Source organism: Bufo bufo, chromosome 1, assembly GCF_905171765.1.
Source record: "Bufo bufo chromosome 1, aBufBuf1.1, whole genome shotgun sequence".
Classification (NCBI taxonomy): domain Eukaryota; kingdom Metazoa; phylum Chordata; class Amphibia; order Anura; family Bufonidae; genus Bufo; species Bufo bufo.
Window position 1 is genome coordinate 742,858,524 of NC_053389.1, and position 23,591 is coordinate 742,882,114.

At 46.6% G+C, this 23,591-nt stretch overlaps 1 protein-coding gene across 1 annotated transcript in view; it reads right to left on the bottom strand.

Moving 5' to 3' along the window:
- The window catches only part of ARHGAP25 (Rho GTPase activating protein 25), a 120,438-nt gene that overhangs the window by 42,410 nt on the left and 54,437 nt on the right, over positions 1 to 23,591 (bottom strand). Inside the window, exons 2-3 of the mRNA XM_040414455.1 lie at positions 20,647 to 20,843; positions 18,117 to 18,204 (exon numbers count right to left, since the gene is read on the bottom strand). Of these exons, the coding sequence (XP_040270389.1) occupies positions 18,117 to 18,204; positions 20,647 to 20,843 (285 nt within the window). The remainder of the gene's footprint in view (positions 1 to 18,116; positions 18,205 to 20,646; positions 20,844 to 23,591) is intronic.

Below are 23,591 nucleotides of genomic sequence, written 5' to 3' on the forward strand. Positions count from 1 at the left end.
TGCAACATAGCCAGTTTAATGCTTATAATTATGAGAGAAGTGCCTGGTGGTTCACATCTAACAATAGACACACTTGATGTTTGAGCAAAATAATGTGTCCAGAACGTCTGATGACCAGTGTTTAATGATAAGTACATAGGGAAACACTGACTTCAGAGGGGTGATTGACAGAAAATGGATTTGGCAGATAACATTAGCTGGCTTGCACCACATCTGTTTTCTGTAGCCCTCACCATATTGATTTCAACCATGTGACCCATCCCATTAAGGAGTAATAAATGGTGGATCACTTTTTCATCAGCCATTTTAAAACTGTTGTTTTTAGATGGCGATAAAGGATGGAAAATTTGATTCAATGGATGTCTTCTGGTCCTGAATTTATAAGTATTCTCATTATTTGTCATCCATAGGTGAATTTCTTATGGATTGAGATATACTAATGCACCCACCCTTATCTTTCCAAAAATTTTGTTACGGACTCTATTTTCATACATGGACTCCAACTTCTTACAATATAATTCCCATTAAAACCACTGGGTGACCACATTTGGACGCATATTGCATTGGCAACTCCCGACAGTGTTGCAAAATTATATTTTATTAAAGCCAATCTCCTCGGGAAATGTAAATTCAAGAGATAAGCTATGTAAGGACACACCTGTAAATGGTACTACAAAAAGAAAAATTTTCTGTTCAATAATTGGAGGACTTTTATTATTCAGAAATTTGCTTTAATTAGGCGTATTTCAGGCGCACATTGTGGCGCAAAACCTAGTTGCGTCGCAATCTGCGACTTTTCCCCGCTCACACCAAATCTAAATAAGTGGGCGTGTTGTGGGCAGGTAATGGGATGGACACGTAGGCCTGTCTCTTTAACCATTCTTTACAACTGTTTTAGGCATAGAAAAAGGTCTAAATGTAAGACAACAAGGAAGCGGCCTGCGAATCTTCATAATTGCTGCAGATTCACAACCAGTTTTGGGCTTTATTATGACCAGCGTCTAAAACGCTGGTCTTAATAAATGTTCCCCTTTGTCTTTAGTCTATTGCTCCATTGTTCCAATGTACTTCATTAACTCCTTAACGACCCAGGACAAGAATGCTCGTCCTAAATCGCCGACACTTAGCGCAAGAGGACGAGCGTTCTCGTCCTGCAGTCGTTTCTCCCGCCCGCGTGCGGTGCCGCGATCAGCGGCAGAGATCCGGCTGTTACTGACAGCCGAATCCCTGCTGCATCCACCAGCATTGGCGATAACGCCTATGTCGGTGGATTAACCCCTCATATGCCACGGTCAGCGCTGACCGCGGCATATGGAAGGTTTGCGCTCCCTCACTTTATTCATCGGTCCCCGCGCTGCTGTGGCGGGGACTCGATGGTTGCCATGGAAGCCCCAAGCCAAGCATGTACGGAGGCCTAAGAGGCCCAGCCCCTAGGCTGGGTCTCCTAGGCAACTGTTAGGCCCCATTCACACGAGCGAGTATTCCGCGCGGATGCGATGCGGGAGGTGAACGCATTGCACCCGCACTGAATACTGACCCATTCATTTCTATGGGGCTGTGCACACGAGCGGTGATTTTCACGCATCACTTTTGCGTTGCGTGAAAATCGCAGCATGCTCCTCTTTGTGCGTTTTTCACGTAACGCAGGCCCCATAGAAATGAATGGGGTTGCGTGAAAATCGCAAGCATCCGCAAGCAAGTGCGGATGCGGTGCGATTTTCACGCACGGTTGCTAGGAGACGATCGGGATGGAGACCCGAACCTTATTATTTTCCCTTATAACATGGTTATAAGGGAAAATAATAGCATTCTGAATACAGAATGCTAAGTAAAACAGGGCTGGAGGGGGTTAAAAAAAATAAAAAATCATTTAACTCACCTTAATCCACTTGCTCGCGATGCGGGCATCTCCGTCTGACTCTTTTACTGTATAGGACCTGTGGAGAGCATTAACTATAGTTTAAGGACCTGGGGTGACGTCACTCCGGTCATCACATGGTACGTCACATGATCTTTTACCATGGTGATCTTTTACCCCAATGATGAGACCTGAAAGAAGGGAGGGCTCCTGGGTGGGTTGAAATCGTTCGAACCGACAAGTGGGGGGAGGAGGGCCAGGTTTAAATAGTGAACGCCCCGCCTCCCCTCACCACTTGTGCTCGGATCGGCTCATGCTGAGAGGGTACCCTACCTAAGCCTATACTCCACCCCCCCAACCTAGAAGCAGCAGAGTTATGCCGGAACTGGTTATCGAAGGGTAGCCTAAAGGGGCCAAAAGAACTACAGACCAAAACTCGAAAGCCAATGATATTTCGTATAAGGATCCGGGATATTACGCATGGAACACGTGGAACTGCGACGACCCAACCGTTTGATCACATGTACTGGCACCTTATGCATGGACGCCGCCGCTGCCGCGCCCATGCGGAAGGAATGTCCTGTGATCCAGCGAGGACCGACCCCTGAACCTGTCAACTAACCTGAATGTACGTAAGAAAGGCCGCGGTGGTTAGCCGGGCATTGCCTAGTTCGAGTACGGGAGAACATGCAGCTTGGACTAAATACTACGCAGCCAAGCCTCCAAGGCCTGCACCGGACACCATCTGCTGTGCGTGGGAAAGTATCTGACCGCCACTGATTGCCCCGGCCGTGACGTCTTGGACGAGGCCAAGGTGAGGACATAGATGGACCCGCGCCGGATGAGCTGACTTTTCCGCAAGCACCCAGCCAGCGTATTGGTGCCCATGAGCTCGCCTGACCTGAGGAATCCATGGAAAGCCAGGTACAAGGCTGTTTCTACCAGAGCGCTAACCTGCGGCCCGAACGGTTTGCCCCTGCAGTTTGCCTGTCACGGCCTGAACAAGCTACCGGTAAATGGCTGACGCCCATGTCATTTCACCACAGACAACTTGCGCAAACCCTTCAACGCCGCTTTGATCGGGTGGGCGGAGAAGAGTGACGGTAGGTCCAGATGTAGCCTGTACCAATGGTGCTGAATACCTGCCATGTATAGTTAACAATGCTATAGGACAGGTTTAATTGAGAGTGGCTGTCACGGGGTTCCGAAGGTGCACTCAGTCCCCCATTGCCCGCAGAACTGTTGCTTAGCTTTTGGAATGAGGTTCTGTGTTTGACCTCATTCCCAGGGCGGCTTTACTAGCTGGGTGGCTCCCTGCTCCTAGTCTGCCTTGAGCGCCAAGCTGATCACTCGGTGCTCGACTGGTTGGTCTGTCGGTCATGTGACGCTGGCCACGTCACATGACCCTCACTCCCCACTATAAATACAGGCAGCCTGCTGGCTACAGGTTGCCTGTTAATTTCTAGGTTCCTGGCTATTTGTTGGACTACTGAATATTTACCTGATCCTGTTCCCTGACGATCCTCTGCCTGCTCCTCCTGTACTGCGCATACATCCTGGTATTGTGACCTCGGCTCCCACCTGACTACTCTCTTTGGACTCCTCTTGTACTTCGCTACTCTCCTGGTATTTGACCCCGGCTTCTCCTGACCATTCTTTGCTTAATCCGTTGTACTGCGTAGCTCTCTTGGTTCTGACCCGGTCCGTTCATGTTCCGTATTTTGTCTTGTCTGTCTTCCCTGCACATATCCTAAGTTAGGGACTGCCGTCCAGTTGTCCCCTGTCATCAGGACTCATGAGGCAAGTAGGCAGGGCCAGGGGTGAGGGTGGAGCGCAGTGGTCACTACCCTTCCCCCTGTGTGTGTGTGGACGTGACCGTTACAGATTAACAAGCCCAATAACCACTGTATCATGAATCCTCTTACTACCCTGACTGACCATGTCTCTAATATGACACAGAGGGTGCAGGAGCTAGGAGAGAAACTCCGTTCTTGTGAGTTAGGGCAAGGTTCTTCCACTCCTCTGTCCTCCAGTCCATATTTTGAACCCCAGATCAAGCTCCCAGAACCCTTTTCTGGAGACCGGAAGAGGTTTCTCTCCTTTAAGGAGAATTGCAAACTCTACTTCCGTTTGCGCCCCGTGTCCTCCGGTCCCGAGAGCCAACGCGTGGGGATTATCATTTCTCTACTACAGGGTGATCCCCAGGACTGGGCATTTTCGTTACCTCCTGGGGCCAGTTGTCTAACTTCTGTGGAGGGTTTTTTTCAGGCCCTGGGTACCCTCTATGACGAACCAGATAGGGCCCTGGTAGCCGAGACAGCTCTTAGGGCACTGGTTCAGGGCCATCTCCCTGCGGAGGAGTATTGCACACAATTCAGACGGTGGTGTGTCCCCTCAGGATGGAATGAACCAGCCCTGAAGAGTCAGTTTAGGTCTGGTCTATCTGATAATTTAAAAGCTCTATTGGTCAATTACCAAATTCCTGAGACCTTAGAGGAGATGATGACCCTAGTTGTCCGACTTGACAGACGAGTTAGAGAGAGACGACAAGAACGACAGTTCTGTTCTCAGATGGTGGTCCAGCCAGAGGCCTTTTCCAGGGACAACACTGAGGTCTCCACCGAGGAACCCATGCAGGTTGGCATGACCCGGGGTAATCTTCGTCGCAGACGCGGAGAGTGCTTCTACTGTGGAGATCCTGATCATTGGATCAACAAGTGTCCTAAGAGAGTTCTCTCTGACAAGTCTTCTAAGGCAAGACAACCTAAAGACCAGGTACACCCTGATTTTTCTAAAGGTAAGCTTTTGGTACCCATAACAATTTCTCTGGGGGTTAATAAGTGGCCGGCTAAGGCCTTTATTGACTCCGGTTCAGCGGCCAGCTTTATGGACTTTGAGTTTGCTTGTAAATTGGGTATTCCAATGTTTGCTTTACCTACACCTATCCATGTCATGGTGTCACGGCTGAGGATGGGGGAAATCCTCAGCCGTGTGAAGCCCGGTGATGTTACGGCTGCTTGGCCATGAAGACAGGATTAGGGAGCAGGTCACCTCCTAAACGCATCCCTAACCTGACCCTGGCTCCTAGCTACATGAGCCAACCTTGATGGTAGGAGGGCTCATGCTCCGGAACCTAAAAGTCCCTGCTAGCCCTCAAGATGACCCTCACCTAGGAGCTGAGTAAGACAAGCCCACTCCTCCTAGACACGGAGGAGCAGGAGTCTCAACGGCCAAGCTGCAGGAAAAGGGGAGACATAAACAGCTCTATGGATATGGCAGGTGAACAAAGAGTTCCACCTACCTGCCACAGCCTTGCTGACTGGATCCCTGTGTTAGCAGGGTGCAGATCACAAACGCATCCCCACACAGGGACCCAGATCCATAGCTGCACAAAATCACATATAAAACATCACACGGACATCACACATAACTAGAAATAACTTAAAGCGACATTATGGTTATGACCACAGGGGTGGCTCTTACTGGCAGGTAATAAAGACATGAGGCTGCTCTCAGCTAAGCATGGCTGAAGCAACCTGCAGGCCTGCAAAAGCAGTGAGGCTTTATAGGCCAAGAAGCCACACCCCACAGTCGGACACACCCAGTGCACACACACACTAGGAAGGAGATTAACCCTTCCAACACCAGGGAAGGGAAAACACCACTTAAAGGAGATGTGCACACAATAACATAAAAAGGAAGTGCACACATACACACATAACACAAAACCGCATGCACAACGTAGCGAGCTGCAATGGCACAGCTCAGCCTGCTACGCTGCCACATACACACTGTTGCCAGCGGCAACCACAGGTGAGGCAAATACCACAGCCCTCACCTGTGATTGACAACCAAAGAAAACCGCTGACAACCGCATGCGGTTCAGGAGTCACGGTCATAGCCATGGCCGTGACACTCCCACCCCTCAAAGCCCCCCCACCAAAAAAAAGACACGTGAGGGACTCACACAAGGGGATGAGAGAAGGGGACGTCCACTCTCAGGACATGGTTCCCAGAAAGTCGCTGTCAGCTGCATCCTCTCCCAGCACACAACACAGCCAGTCCGACGAGGCCTGCAGCCCGCACCAGCGACACGGAAATGGAACCACTGAGAGTGGACGAGGGGACTCTCCACTCACGTCCCCACTCCAGTCGCTGCCAGCAGACACTCCTAACCAGCACGCAGCCGGACCACTCACGGAGTGCTGCCAGCAGACGACCAGAGATGGGAACATGGAGAGGGACGAGGGATCCCCAACACGGACACGGAAGGTAAGGTGGCGGGGAATAAGCCACCAACCGTGCCGTTAACGGAGAACCCCCAGGAACGCTCTCCCTCCGGAGAACGCGCATGCAGGCCACAAGGATATGGCACTGCATGCTGCACCCTCTTTCGAAGGTGTGCAACTCGCACACCAAACAAACACCCTAGTGCTATAAAATCAGGGGGACGCCAAACGAGGCAACGGTGAAGGGAAGGCGGGGAAACGCCACTCACCGCGCCGTCAGAGGCGAAACCCCCAGAACGCTCTCCCTCCGAAGAGCGCGCATGTAACCCTTCCGCAGAGGGCGGTACATGCTTCACCCTCTTTCGAGGGATGCATACTCCCACCCCTCAAAGCCCCTCCCAACAACAAAAGGGGAAAGTTGGTGAGGCATAAGAAACAATGGGAGGGGGGGAGGGGAAAGACAAACAAAAAGGGGACACCAACACGGACAACGGTGAGCTGGGAATGCCACTCACCGCGCCGTAAATGGTGAAAGCCCCATAACGCTCTCCCTCCGGAGAACGCGCATGCACCCCATCCGTAGACAGCAGTGCATGCTTTACCCTCTTTCGAGGGAGCGCCACGTAAGAAGCGACTGTGGTCATACTGTCACGGCTGAGGATGGGGGAAATCCTCAGCCGTGTGGCGCCCGGTGATGTTACGGCTGCTTGGCCATGAAGACAGGATTAGGGAGCAGGTCACCTCCTAAACGCATCCCTAACCTGACCCTGGCTCCTAGCTACATGAGCCAACCTTGATGGTAGGAGGGCTCATGCTCCGGAACCTAAAAGTCCCTGCTAGCCCTCAAGATGACCCTCACCTAGGAGCTGAGTAAGACAAGCCCACTCCTCCTAGACACGGAGGAGCAGGAGTCTCAACGGCCAAGCTGCAGGAAAAGGGGAGACATAAACAGCTCTATGGATATGGCAGGTGAACAAAGAGTTCCACCTACCTGCCACAGCCTTGCTGACTGGATCCCTGTGTTAGCAGGGTGCAGATCACAAACGCATCCCCACACAGGGACCCAGATCCATAGCTGCACAAAATCACATATAAAACATCACACGGACATCACACATAACTAGAAATAACTTAAAGCGACATTATGGTTATGACCACAGGGGTGGCTCTTACTGGCAGGTAATAAAGACATGAGGCTGCTCTCAGCTAAGCATGGCTGAAGCAACCTGCAGGCCTGCAAAAGCAGTGAGGCTTTATAGGCCAAGAAGCCACACCCCACAGTCGGACACACCCAGTGCACACACACACTAGGAAGGAGATTAACCCTTCCAACACCAGGGAAGGGAAAACACCACTTAAAGGAGATGTGCACACAATAACATAAAAAGGAAGTGCACACATACACACATAACACAAAACCGCATGCACAACGTAGCGAGCTGCAATGGCACAGCTCAGCCTGCTACGCTGCCACATACACACTGTTGCCAGCGGCAACCACAGGTGAGGCAAATACCACAGCCCTCACCTGTGATTGACAACCAAAGAAAACCGCTGACAACCGCATGCGGTTCAGGAGTCACGGTCATAGCCATGGCCGTGACACTCCCACCCCTCAAAGCCCCCCCACCAAAAAAAAGACACGTGAGGGACTCACACAAGGGGATGAGAGAAGGGGACGTCCACTCTCAGGACATGGTTCCCAGAAAGTCGCTGTCAGCTGCATCCTCTCCCAGCACACAACACAGCCAGTCCGACGAGGCCTGCAGCCCGCACCAGCGACACGGAAATGGAACCACTGAGAGTGGACGAGGGGACTCTCCACTCACGTCCCCACTCCAGTCGCTGCCAGCAGACACTCCTAACCAGCACGCAGCCGGACCACTCACGGAGTGCTGCCAGCAGACGACCAGAGATGGGAACATGGAGAGGGACGAGGGATCCCCAACACGGACACGGAAGGTAAGGTGGCGGGGAATAAGCCACCAACCGTGCCGTTAACGGAGAACCCCCAGGAACGCTCTCCCTCCGGAGAACGCGCATGCAGGCCACAAGGATATGGCACTGCATGCTGCACCCTCTTTCGAAGGTGTGCAACTCGCACACCAAACAAACACCCTAGTGCTATAAAATCAGGGGGACGCCAAACGAGGCAACGGTGAAGGGAAGGCGGGGAAACGCCACTCACCGCGCCGTCAGAGGCGAAACCCCCAGAACGCTCTCCCTCCGAAGAGCGCGCATGTAACCCTTCCGCAGAGGGCGGTACATGCTTCACCCTCTTTCGAGGGATGCATACTCCCACCCCTCAAAGCCCCTCCCAACAACAAAAGGGGAAAGTTGGTGAGGCATAAGAAACAATGGGAGGGGGGGAGGGGAAAGACAAACAAAAAGGGGACACCAACACGGACAACGGTGAGCTGGGAATGCCACTCACCGCGCCGTAAATGGTGAAAGCCCCATAACGCTCTCCCTCCGGAGAACGCGCATGCACCCCATCCGTAGACAGCAGTGCATGCTTTACCCTCTTTCGAGGGAGCGCCACGTAAGAAGCGACTGTGGTCATACTGTCACGGCTGAGGATGGGGGAAATCCTCAGCCGTGTGGCGCCCGGTGATGTTACGGCTGCTTGGCCATGAAGACAGGATTAGGGAGCAGGTCACCTCCTAAACGCATCCCTAACCTGACCCTGGCTCCTAGCTACATGAGCCAACCTTGATGGTAGGAGGGCCCATACTCCGGAACCTAAAAGTCCCTGCTAGCCCTCAAGATGACCCTCACCTAGGAGCTGAGTAAGACAAGCCCACTCCTCCTAGACACGGAGGAGCAGGAGTCTCAACGGCCAAGCTGCAGGAAAAGGGGAGACATAAACAGCTCTATGGATATGGCAGGTGAACAAAGAGTTCCACCTACCTGCCACAGCCTTGCTGACTGGATCCCTGTGTTAGCAGGGTGCAGATCACAAACGCATCCCCACACAGGGACCCAGATCCATAGCTGCACAAAATCACATATAAAACATCACACGGACATCACACATAACTAGAAATAACTTAAAGCGACATTATGGTTATGACCACAGGGGTGGCTCTTACTGGCAGGTAATAAAGACATGAGGCTGCTCTCAGCTAAGCATGGCTGAAGCAACCTGCAGGCCTGCAAAAGCAGTGAGGCTTTATAGGCCAAGAAGCCACACCCCACAGTCGGACACACCCAGTGCACACACACACTAGGAAGGAGATTAACCCTTCCAACACCAGGGAAGGGAAAACACCACTTAAAGGAGATGTGCACACAATAACATAAAAAGGAAGTGCACACATACACACATAACACAAAACCGCATGCACAACGTAGCGAGCTGCAATGGCACAGCTCAGCCTGCTACGCTGCCACATACACACTGTTGCCAGCGGCAACCACAGGTGAGGCAAATACCACAGCCCTCACCTGTGATTGACAACCAAAGAAAACCGCTGACAACCGCATGCGGTTCAGGAGTCACGGTCATAGCCATGGCCGTGACACATGGCTATTGATGCTACTCCCCTGATTGGTGGTACGGTGAGGTCATGTACCTCTGAAATTTCTCTGTCCGTGGGTGTGTGCCACTCTGAGAGATGTTCTCTTCTAGTCCTGGAGAACCTACCGGTTGAGGTGGTACTAGGGTTGCCTTGGCTCCGTTTACATAACCCCACAATTGATTGGTCCAAAGGAGAGTTGGTGAAATGGGGACCTAAGTGTGACTCATGCTTGTCCGTGGTCCAGGCTGGGGTTTCAGTAAGGTCTAATACATTACCCTCTGTTATTAAGGAATATTCTGATGTGTTCTCATCCCTTACTCCAGAGATTCTACCCCCCCATAGACCTTATGATTGCGCCATAGAGCTAATTGAGGGTGGCGAATTTCCTAAAGGTCGAATTTATAATCTTTCAGGGCCCGAACGCAAGGCTATGGAAGATTATATTAAGGAGAGCCTTGCTAAAGGGCATATTAGACCTTCAGTCTCTCCTATGGGAGCAGGGTTTTTCTTTGTTAAAAAGAAGGATGGTGGTCTTAGGCCTTGTATTGATTACCGGAGATTAAATAAAATCACTGTCCAAAATAGATACTCTCTCCCATTGATTCCGGATTTATTTAACCAGGTTTTGGGGGCAACCTGGTTTTCCAAGATTGACCTGAAATACAATCTAATCCGAATCAAGGAGGGAGACGAATGGAAGACAGCGTTCAATACTCCGATAGGACACTTTGAATATCAGGTGATGCCTTTTGGACTCAGCAATGCCCCAGCTGTGTTCCAAAACTTAATGAACGATATTCTTAGGGAGTTCTTAGGTAAATTTATTATTGTCTATCTTGACGACATTTTGATATTCTCTCCTGATTTCGAATCTCATGTGTCCCATGTCAAACAAGTATTAGAGGTGTTGAGGGAGAACCAGCTATCCGCTAAGCAAGAGAAATGTGTCTTTGGTGTACAGGAGATACTGTTTCTAGGGCATGTTTTGACTCCTCACGCCTTTAAGATGGATCCTGGTAAGGTTTTAGCAATTAAGGAATGGGTAAGGCCTTCATCCTTAAAGGCTTTACAACGGTTTTTGGGTTTCGCTAATTACTACCGTAAATTTATCATGAATTTTTCTGTAATTGCTAAGCCATTGACCGACCTTACTAAGAAAGGGGCGGATTTGGAGAATTGGTCTACCAAGGCCATTTCTTCATTTGAAACATTAAAAAAGGCATTTAGTAGCGCTCCTATTCTGATCCAGCCTGATCAGGAGAGACCCTTTATTGTGGAGGTGGATGCGTCCGAGGACGGCGCAGGAGCAGTCCTTTCACAAGGTCCTGCTAGCCTCACTAACCTGAGACCATGTGCCTTCTTCTCTAGGAAATTCTCTCCCACGGAGAGAAACTACGACATAGGGAATAGGGAGCTGTTGGCCATTAAATGGGCATTTGAGGAGTGGAGACATTTTTTGGAGGGGGCAAGGCATCGAGTAACTGTTGTCACTGACCATAAAAACCTAATGTTTCTCGAGTCCGCTAAGAGGTTGAATCCCCGACAAGCCCGATGGGCTCTGTTTTTTACCCGTTTTGATTTCTCCATTACGTTCAGGCCGGGAAGTAAAAATGTGAAGGCAGACGCATTATCTCCGAGCTTCCATGGTTTTCAACCCACTGAGACGCCGCCTGAATCCATCCTACCAGCAAACATCTTCTTAGCGGCTCTAACCCAGGATATCTCGGCTCGCATTAAGGCTGAACAACATCTGGCACCGGCATCCACCCCAACAGATAAGTTGTTTGTTCCCGTACAATTTCGTCTCCAGCTGTTGGGTGAGTGTCACGATTCTGCCTTTTGTGGACATCCGGGTATTGAGGGCACTAAGGATCTGGTTTCTAGATCTTATTGGTGGCCCACTCTGACCAGGGATGTCAAGTCCTACGTGTCAGCCTGTGAGGTTTGTGCCAGGTCTAAGACACCTAGGACTCGCCCTGCTGGTAACCTACGACCCCTACCCATTCCCAGTAGACCCTGGTCCCATATCTCGATGGACTTTATAACTGACCTACCGCTGGCGGAGGGTAAGACTGTGGTTTGGGTAGTGGTCGATAGGTTTAGCAAGATGGTTCATTTCATTCCCCTGTCTAAACTTCCGAATGCTAAAACCCTGGCGTCTATTTTTGTGAGAGAGATTGTTCGTTTACATGGCATCCCGGAAAATATTGTTTCGGACAGGGGTGTGCAGTTTGTGTCCAAATTCTGGAGGGCCTTCTGTCAAAGATGTAAAATTTTGTTGTCTTTTTCTTCCGCCTACCATCCTGAGAGTAATGGGCAGACTGAACGCCTTAATCAGTCTGTGGAACAATTCCTGAGGTTGTATGTTGCTGATGACCAGCAATTATGGGTCAAATTCCTTCCGTTGGCTGAATTTGCTCTGAATAACCGTGTCAATTCTTCTGCTGGGGTCTCCCCTTTCTTTTGTAACCATGGTTTTCATCCCCGTTTTCATTCTGAGTCGTCCGTCTCCTCCTCTAACCCTGAAGCTGATAAACTCTCCTCCGAACTGTGCACAGTTTGGGCCCGGGTTCAATCGAACCTAGAAAAGGCTCAATGTTCTCAAAAACTCAAGGCCGATAGGAGACGTTCAAGGGGGGTAAACTTTCAGGTTGGGGATAAAGTATGGTTGTCCTCCAAGAATCTATCTCTCAAGGTAACTTCTAAAAAATGTGCTCCTCGTTTTATTGGACCATATAAGATCACGGAAGTGATTAACCCGGTATCTTTTAGGTTGGAGCTGCCTGAGTCATTCCACATTCATAATGTGTTCCATAAATCTCTGCTTAAAAAATATTTTGAACCGGTAGTACCATCAAAAGCCTCGCCTCCGCCAGTTCTTGTTAATGATGCTGTCGAGTATGTGGTGTCTAAAATAGTGGATGTCAGGAAGGTGCGTAATTCCTTGCAGTACCTGATTCACTGGAAGGGGTATGGACCTGAAGAGAGATCTTGGGTACCTGCCAGGGAGGTTCATGCTCCTAGACTTGTTCGTAAATTTCATTTAGAACACCCTGAAAAGCCATTGCCTGAAGTCTTGGGTCCGGTGGCCCCTCGTAAAAGGGGGGGTACTGTCACGGGGTTCCGAAGGTGCACTCGGTCCCCCATTGCCCGCAGAACTGTTGCTTAGCTTTTGGAATGAGGTTCTGTGTTTGACCTCATTCCCAGGGCGGCTTTACTAGCTGGGTGGCTTCCTGCTCCTAGTCTGCCTTGAGCGCCGAGCTGATCACTCGGTGCTTGACTGGTTGGTCTGTCGGTCATGTGACGCTGGCCACGTCACATGACCCTCACTCCCCACTATAAATACAGGCAGCCTGCTGGCTACAGGTTGCCTGTTAATTTCTAGGTTCCTGGCTATTTGTTGGACTACTGAATATTTACCTGATCCTGTTCCCTGACGATCCTCTGCCTGCTCCTCCTGTACTGCGCATACATCCTGGTATTGTGACCTCGGCTCCCACCTGACTATTCTCTTTGGACTCCTCTTGTACTTCGCTACTCTCCTGGTATTTGACCCCGGCTTCTCCTGACCATTCTTTGCTTAATCCGTTGTACTGCGTAGCTCTCTTGGTTCTGACCCGGTCCGTTCATGTTCCGTATTTTGTCTTGTCTGTCTTCCCTGCACATATCCTAAGTTAGGGACTGCCGTCCAGTTGTCCCCTGTCATCAGGACTCGTGAGGCAAGTAGGCAGGGCCAGGGGTGAGGGTGGAGCGCAGTGGTCACTACCCTTCCCCCTGTGTGTGTGTGGACGTGACCGTTACAGTGGCAAAAACCCAGACAAAGCCCAATAGGTGAGTGATAGGCCCCCGGCCAGCGGCCGGGTAGGTGTTCTCATATCTCTGAAACAGGCGCCAAGCTGTCTTGTAAGCCCTCAGAGTATCACTGGCCAAGGAATTGGCCATCAGTCTCTTAGCTATGGTGAGATGGGAGACTAGTCCCAGCGCAGCTGGGCCTGGTGAGGAATTATTTATTTATTTATTTTTTTATTTTATTTTTTTACCTCCATGCGTGAGAGACTCTAATGGCGGAGTCCTATGTGTAAACCTAAAGCGGAGAAGCCATGCGCGAGAGACTAATGGCGGAGTCATATGTGTAAAACTAAAACGGAGAAGCCATGCGTGAGAGACTAATGGCGGAGCCATGCGTGAGAGACTAATGGCGGAGTCATATGTGTAAAACTAAAACGGAGAAGCTCTGCGTGAGGGACTCTAATGGCGGAGTTATATGTGTAAAACTAAAACGGAGAAGCCATGCGTGAGACTCAGATGGCGGAGTCATATGTGTAACCTAAAACTGAGAATCCGTGCGTGAGAGACTAATGGCGGAGTCATATGTGTAACCTAAAATGGAGAAGCCATGCGTGAGAGACTCTAATGGCGGAGTCATATGTGTAAACCTAAAACGGAGAAGCCATGCGTGAGAGATTCTAATGGCGGAGTCATATGTGTAAACCTAAAACGGAGCAGCCCTGCATGAGAGACCGTGACCGATGCTCAGGGTATGCGAGCGGACGTCGTGACCCATCGCTGCTGAGCCACAGGTGAGGGGTGCCCGCCTGGGGGACGCTGCATGTGGGAGCGGGGGTGCTTAGCGCAGGGCCTGGAGCGGATCGGGGTGCCTGTCTCGGGGTGCCGGAAGCGATCGGGAGTGCGGGCAGTCTCCAGCGCAGCTGGGGACCGGCGGCACGCTCGGCAGCCCCACATGTTATACATAGCGAGACGGGTGTGCAAGCCACCCTGCCTACCTAATCACCGTAGCGACGAGCCCGACGCAGCCGATCCCCCGATCCTCCAGTGACGCATGCCCTTCTCTGGCACCAACCCACAAGCCGATTCGAAATCGTTCGAACCGACAAGTGGGGGGAGGAGGGCCAGGTTTAAATAGTGAACGCCCCGCCTCCCCTCACACAAATGCGGCACTCTTAATTGCCTACCACTAGTGTGTAAAACTTACATAAATAAATAAAAAGTATCCATATTATGTATCGTCGCGTCCGTATTGACCTGCTCTATAAAAATACCACATGATCTAACCTGTCAGATGAATGTTGTAGATAACAACAACAAAAAACGGTGCCAAAACAGCTATTTCTTGTTACCTTGCCTCACAAAAAGTGTAATATAGAGCAACCAAAAATCATATGTACCCTAAACTAGTACCAACAAAACTTCCACCCTATTCCGTAGTTTCTAAAATGGGGTCACTTTTTTGGAGTTTCTACTCTAGGGGTGCATCAGGGGGGCTTCAAATGGGACATGGTGTCAAAAAAACCAGTCCAGCAAAATCTGCCTTCCAAAAACCGTATGGCATTCCTTTCCTTCTGTGCCCTGCCGTGTGCCCGTACAGCAGTTAACAACCACATATGGGGTGTTTCTGTAAACTACAGAATCAGGGTCATAAATACTGACTTTTGTTTGGCTGTTAACCCTTGCTTTGTAACCGGAAAAAAAATATTAAAATGGAAAATCTGCCAAAAAAGTGAAATTTTGAAATTGTATCTCTATTTTCCATTAATTCTTGTGGAACACCTAAAGGGTTAACGACGTTTGTAAAATCAGTTTTGAATACCTTGAGGGGTGTAGTTTCTAGAATGGGGTCATTTTTGGGTGGTTTCTATTATGTAAGCTTCACAAAGTGACTTCAGACCTGAACTGGTCCTTAAAAAGTTGGTTTTTGAAAATTTCTGAGAAATTTTGAAATTTTCTTCTAAACTTCTAAGCCTTGTAACGTCCCCCAAAAATAAAATGTCATTCCCAAAATGATCCTAAAATGAAGTAGACATATGGGAAATGTAAAGTAATAACTATTTTTGTAGTTATTAATACAAAATGTGACCATAACCATGACATAAGGGAAGACGGTCACAACCGCGGCCAGTGATTCGATGCTGCGATGTCAAACTGGATGTTTATGGTGAGGGAGCACAACAGAGTGTGCTGGGAAGCAAGTAAGTAAGCTTCCCTTAACAGGTCTGGCCAAGATAGGGGACTTGCCAAAAAAAAACATTCTTGCACAACCCCATTAAGTAGAAACATTATTCTTTAGGTCATACTTTATAGAAACCCATGTGATTTAGAAACGTAGAAACATAGAATGTGCCGGCAGATAAAAACCATTTGGCCCATCTAGTCTGCCCAATATACTGAATACTATGAATAGCCCTTGGCCCTATCTTATATGAAGGATGACCTTATGCCTATCCCATGCATGCTTAAACTCCTTCACTGTATTTGCAGCTACCACTTCTGCAGGAAGGCTATTCCATGCATCCACTACTCTCTCAGTCAAGTAATACTTCCTGATATTACTTTTAAACCTTTGCCCCTCCATTTCTCATGGATTTGAACCTACAGACATTTTGTTGTAGCGATCATAACAACTGTTCAGTCAACTCTCTTGACTTTGCAATCATTTCTATTCATTTACAAGGATATTACCTGAAAAGCAATACCAGCTGCCTTGCTGGCCATGGAGACCCTGTAAAAGCCATCAGTTTTCTTATGACTCGTCAAATTAGCAGGTCATAAAAGTGAAATATGTCCACTCCCTGGATGAGTCTTTTTCATCATGTTTGCACTGTATTACATCCATGAACTGCCAATTTATGTGATTATAGTAGTGAAGATATGGCAGAGGTATGATGTGACCAGAAAAAAAAAAACTACAAAAACAGGAAGTAACACACTGAGATGTAGCAAAAAACAAAGTCCCCAAAAGGGGAAGTTCAGCATCTATCATTCTGTGGGCAGCACTGCCCATCACATATCAGTCCATCGTAAGGCCATATTCACAATACCATGTAAGAAGAAATGTGTATAATTTCTCCATATTTGGCAGTGAATTTGTGAGTATGTTGCTTTCGTGGTCTATAACTACTGTATTTTAATACATGAGTCCTCCCACATTGCATTTACAAATATGGATTAAATGCATTGAAATCAATAGATGGAAAAATTATTCAATGGATGTCATCTGTCCCTGATTTTATAAGTGTTCTCGTTATTTGTCACCTTTCCACAAATTTCTTCATGGACTGCAATTTCTTACAATACTGTTCACATTACAGCCACGTTACACACACATATAGCACAAACAGCTCCTGGCAGAACATTTTGCAAAACTGTATTTTAATGGAAAAAATGAAACCATAAAGTATATACAATTTTCTCCATATTTGGCACTGCATTTGTGAGCATATTGCTTCCATATCCCGTCCATAATGATTGTGTTTTCACACATATGTCCTCCCGTGTAGCATATACAAATACGGATAAAATGCATAGCGGCCTGCTTTTGTGTTGGTCAGGATTTTTTATCAGTATTTGTAAGAAAAAAACAGGAATCGGCTCTGCACAGAGAGAAACTAGAATGGAAAGATTTGCAACTGTTCAGTATATTTTGCACGTGCTCCTGGTTACTGACCACAATCCTGCCATGTGAACGTACATGTGTTTTTTTACAGGTTCATTGATGTCTGTGGGTGAACTTCAGCTGTAACGGGGCATTCACTGGAACGGAAGGGTTTTGCAATCCATAAATTGAGGACCTGCAAAACACGGATACAGGCTGTGTGCTTCTGCAGCCATGGTGCAAAAGAATGGATATGTCCTATACTTCACCGCAACACTCGGACCACAAACCCACTGAAGTCAGTTTGCAGACCACAAAACACTTATGCATGTATGAATGCACCCTAATACAGACTCCAGTAAATCACGCTGAGTATTCATAAATGCAAATATAAAAATAGAAAAAGAATAAAATATGGCTATATGCATCACCAAATTAGGGCTCATGCACAAAAACATATTAGTTAGTTACCCTCGCTCATATGACATCAATTGTTTGGTTTTTACTATTTCTGTAATGGGTCTTACCCTGTGGTCTATATTCATGTATATCTACTTGTAGTAACATATTAGCCTCTGTAGGCTTGTGTTTATTACTACCGTATAACAATGGTCAACCAGTTCCCCTTGCTGTGACCATCTGATCTACTTGATTTCTTGTCCCTCCATATCACTGGCAATGTTTATCCTGGTTTAGCCAACACATAGTGAGTGAATATATTAAGATGTAGGATTATTTATCCACAATTACTATGTATATATGTTTGTATACTTTCGCTAGTACTATTTGATTGCCCATGATTGGATTGCTAACGAATTGGAAGATCACATGGGACATGGGGATGGTGTTCCATCCTTTTATCTATATGATTACCACCTCACATATGGTTCAATTTCTCTATTAATGACCACGGTATCTCCACTTTAGGGGTGGCCTTTTCCATTCTACATTCCAAGATTATTGTCTTCTGTCATGGTGGCAGATCTGGACAACTATGCATTGGGCTGCAGGTTGGAAGTTAAATCCTAAGAGACTATGTAAAAGTAACTGCACACAACATACAATTCCAACTACACAGATTTGAATATAATTATACAGTACTACAGAGCAACACTTACCTGGGATAATCTCAAAGATTAATTTTCCCGCATCATCTGGGCTGCAGGATACCTCGCTTACTGTGCATCTTGCTAAAAACAGGAAACCCTTCAGTGGGTAAAAGACAAAAGAGATTTTTAAGAATAGGCAAAAATACAACTGAGGAGAACACAGGTGCAACATAATGTCCTGTACCTGAGCAGAACATCCTCTTTTAAACTTGCTATGCATGGAATAGAAGACTACAGAATAATAATAATATGAAAAGATTAATTTAGGCCTCTTTCACACGGGCGTTGCGGAAAAATGTGCGGGTGCGTTGCGGGAACACCCGCGGTTTTCCGCGCGAGTGCAAAACATTGTAATGCGTTTTGCACTCGCGTGAGAAAAATCGTGCGTGTTTGGTACCCAAACCCGAACTTCTTCACAGAAGTTCGGGCTTGGGATCAGTGTTCTGTAAATAGTATTATTTTCCCTTATAACATGGTTATAAGGGAAAATAATAGCATTCTGAATACAGAATGCATAGTAAAACAGCGCTGGAGGGGTTAAAAAAAAAAAAAAATCATTTAACTCACCTTAATCCACTTGCTCGCGATGCCCGGCATCTCCGTCTGTCTTTTTTACTGTATAGGACCTGTGGTGAGCATTAACTATAGTTTAAGGACCTGGGATGACGTCACTCTGGTCATCACATGGTACGTCACATTCACCATCTTGAGGAATATCACAAACCCTACAATGTACTTACTGAATCAGTACACCACTTAGTAGTGTGCCCGTATTAGAAATGTGCCTCCATAAATGGAATAGGACCCCTCTACTCTTCTTTACTGACTTCCACTCCTTCTTTCATTTTCCATCTGTGACCATTGTGTCTATCTCATTCTGTGCTTGAGCAATAGGTTCAGTAGTCTGCAAGTTCCTGCTAAGGTGTGCTGTGTCTGATTATCTGCTCGTGTACTGACTTTAGCCCAATTCTGGGATTCTGACCCTCCGCCCCCTGACCCGACCTTGCCTGTTTATTGTATTGACCCTTTGCTGCCGGCCCTGACCTTGGACTTGTTTCTCAGATTTTCATGTACTCCGCCTGTCCTTAGCCTATTACTGTTGACAAATGTTTGCCTGTCCCTTCTGTGCTGTGCACTGGTGTCTCTTGATTGCCGAGTGTCAGCAGCCAACCACATGGAGACTACTCCAGGAGGAAGTGGCCTGGTGGTTCCCCTGCAGTGAACACTAGATCCACATATATGGGTTAAAGAATGAAAACCAGGGAGCCACCAAGATAACACCCTTATGTTAAGCCCAAAGCCAAATTATAACAGAAAAGAAATATTTTTATGACTGTATTCATTATTGCTCATTATTTATATAGTGGAGGAAAACAGGTAAATTCTATAGTGTTGTGTGTTCTGTCACATCAGTCAGTGTCCTCATTTCAGCTAACTCAAGTAATTTTTCATCTGTGACCACTGTATAGAGTACTAATGAAATTAGATTTGTGCTTTTATAGTTTATCTCTTGAAGCTGGAGAAATGTTCATGAATGTATTAATTTATTACTCATTCTTTATATAGTACTGGTACATTCTATAATACTGTGCATTCCCTCATATTAGTCCCTGTCCTCATTCAAGCTATGTACTTTTTCCTATTTTAGACACAATCTGATCATAGAATCAGTTGCACAGGAAGCCAATCAAATGAGAGAGGGAGTAAGTACATGCAAAAACTGAGAAAACATGAAGGAGAAAAGTCTACATTGCAAAATATGGTTCCCATTCCTGGGTCTCGCTTGCACAACAAGGTCCTTCTCTGAATTGGTAGAGTAGTGAGGTGGAAGCCCCAATTTCACCATATACAACCCTAAAAAGAAGAGAAATGGGGCCAGAGTTGAGGCATCCTATTGATGGGCTGTATAGAGGCCATGAGTGATCCCTTGAATGTCCATATACTGTAGCCGTGGAGGTTATACAAACTACATATAAAGATGTTGACGTGGAAAGTCTTGAACCTCTAGCTGTAGAGTGCAAAGTATTGTACAAAGATCTGAATCATAAGACAGGTCTCAAGTTTGATGTTGTTAAGAAAAGATGTAAAGCATTTACTATAAGAAGTTGTTACATTGTTCTACCCTGTGTATGATGTTGAATGTGTATATAAAATCAATGGCAATGATAGATACATTTACATGAAATAGATAGATAGATAGATAGATAGATAGATAGATAGATAGATAGATAGATAGATAGATAGATATGAAGTCCATAAAAAGTCACAGCACCACTGGATGAAATCAATAGAAGTGAGCTCTTATGCCCAGCACAATGTTTCAGCACACTTGACTAGACTTTTTTTTAAAAAAAACACCAGCAATCAGGCTGAAACGTTGAACTGGGTGAAAAAAGTTTACTTCTATTGATCTCATCAGGTGGTGCTGAAACTTTTTACGGACTGCATTTTATGGACCCCTTCACAATTGGATTAGGCAGTGCTGCTTCTTTAGTGTATTGTGTATAGATAGACAGACAGACAAATATAGCACTCTTACCTGCGGTTTGCTGTCGTCTTCATCTTTGTAAAAGTAGAGATACTGTCCTTTCAGTATGAAGTACCTTTGCTGCCAGTTTTTCACAAATGATTTCTGTTGCTTTTTCAACCAACCACATTTTGTTGGCTTCTCCAAAGAGTTGTGAACCCGTGCAGAAGGCAAAGCATGATCACTCGTCATCATACTGACTGACCGCACTATAGGATAGGACAATGAAACAGTTGGTGACCACCAGGTGTTTACTTAAAAGCTGCAAAGCAGATACAATATCAGAGTCCTGACACCATGTTGCATCAAACAGGGTCTGCGATATCAGAGGAACTTGGGTCAAAATAACATCTGACTTCAGAATCTTTAAGGAAGTGGCCAAAAAACAGCTTTCAAAATATACTTCCTCTACTGCGTAGGAGTGTTTTCTAGTGAGTAGAAGGGCAGATAAAAATAAGACCACTCTTCATGAGTCTATGCGATAGGATTTCAGTGCTTACGTTGATGCGTGTAATGAGCGTCAAGTTTACTTGTAAAAACATGTTTTCCCCCAAACTGTGGTAATGGCTTTTCATACATTTATAAATAGATTTGTGAGCAAACATTTACACAGAATTTTACAAGCAAAATATTTTCTGTATTAAAGGATCATGCAAACTCAAAATCCCTGAACGTTTCATGAGGTTAAGCACAGCCTTTCACTATTTTACCCAAGAAAGACTTTCTTCACATCCTAATATTGGTATAGACTGGAAGTATAAGTTGGGACTACCGTATTCCTGATGTATACCTTTGACATGTACCTCTGATATATGCTCCAGTATAGCAATACAGTGGCATACGTCAGGCATCAACCACAATCATAAAAAAAACAAAAAGAACATATGACGTGCAGTTTCTTTCTGTTTATTTTTTTGTTATGGTGGAAATTGCAGTCTTTTGAGCTTTCTTATACCATAAAAAAAGGTATAATATCAAATGCCACCTCAGTGAACAGCAAACAGTAGACTTCATTAGGTCAAGAGAGCCTAAAGTTGCATTTGGTGTATACACTGGGTGCATTTCTGTGGGTAGGCCAACTTTTGGGTATTTTTCAGCAAACTCCCACTTCTGGGCAGACCTGCATAGGGATAAATGTGTAGAGTGAATCTCTAAATCGCACATCCTCATACCTATGCTTCTGATATACAACTGTTTATGAATTATCAGCATTTCTTATGATAAAACATGGCTATCTAGCGATGCTATCAATCATTTGCTGTGCACTATAAAGAGACAATTAGTATACAGTTTGATCAAAGCGCATAGGCCCACTTACCGCGACAAGGGTGTCTCTAGTTTAAGTGGGAACCTACTCTAACCATGGCGCAGAGTAGGTTCCCACTTAAACTAGAGACAACCTTGTCGCGGTAAGTGGGCCTATGCGCTTTGATCAAACTGTATACTAATTGTCTCTTTATAGTGCACAGCAAATGATTGATAGCATCGCTAGATAGCCATGTTTTATCATAAGAAATGCTGATAATTCATAAACAGTTGTATGTCAGAGGCATAGGTATGAGGATGTGCGATTTGGAGATTCACTCTACACATTTATACTATTCATGCTATACACTTCTTTTCCCCCCCTCCCCTGAGTCAGCACTCCTCCCCATGTGGATCAGGTGCTTTTTAATTAGCAGAAGTCTGCAAAGGGTCTATAAACTCCTACCACATCTCAGTTTGAGTTCCTGAGAGGCTGTGAACAGGTGAGCCATTTGCACCAGTTCACATGCGGCGCTGGACGGCGGCCGTCTTTGCTTCTATGCCGTGCTGGTGGGGTGATGGGACCCGGGGCCCATGCGGCCTCACTGTACAGTGGGGCTGCTATGCGGCTGCCGGATCCCGTTGCCTGCTGGAGCGATGTGGAGGCGTGGTGGTCGCCGCACGGCTCTGCGCCATGGTTAGAGTAGGTTCCCACTTAAACTAGAGACACCCTTGTCGCGGTAAGTGGGCCTATGCGCTTTGATCAAACTGTATACTAATTGTCTCTTTATAGTGCACAGCAAATGATTGATAGCATCGCTAGATAGCCATGTTTTATCATAAGAAATGCTGATAATTCATAAACAGTTGTATGTCAGAGGCATAGGTATGGGGATGTGCGATTTGGAGATTCACTCTACACATTTAGACCTGCATAGGGAGGCATACTTATCTGCTCCCCACCACAAGGTCCAGGCTCCTTTGTTACTTGGCTTCGGCTGCTTCTCTGAGGCCCCCCGTTGTCAACATCCACTTTGACACTATTGCAGCCAATCACTGGCCATAGAGGTTACCTACTCCCCTTGTAACATGTAAATTGCTCAAGTGACTTTACTAAGTCACTTGGAGCCCGTCTAGCTGCTGTCTGTGCTGCATACAGCGGCTATTCTGGATGTTAGCTGGTGGTCATAATAATATGACTTGACTGTGTAACTGTGCTATTCTGGCAGCTATAGGTGTAAGAACATAGGGAATGGCTACAGGCGCAGATTTTTCATGCAGTTTTGGAAGCGGAGAAGTCTTATCTTCCTTTATATTTTCTTTTCTTTTGTGATCCACTTTTAATTTGGTTCCACTTCTAATTTTAATTTCTGTACCAGGAAACCTGACTATGTGGCCATATCATTGAGGTTTCTGTAACCATATGAAGCATATAAAAAACTCAGATCCAAATATTGCACTTACAATACATCCTCAGAACAACGAACAATCTCAGCAATCTAGAACATAAAAACTATAATATTATTACTTTCAAGTAAGGCATCCAGACCCTTTGTGAATTCACCCTGGTAACATCCTCTGGCAGAGAGTTCCATAGTCTCACTGCTCTTCCAGTAAAGAATACCAGTCAATGCTTATATAAAAACTGCACATAATATTAAATGTGTGGTCTGACCTTTGTAGAGCCAAAAGTATGATCTTGTTATGAGCAT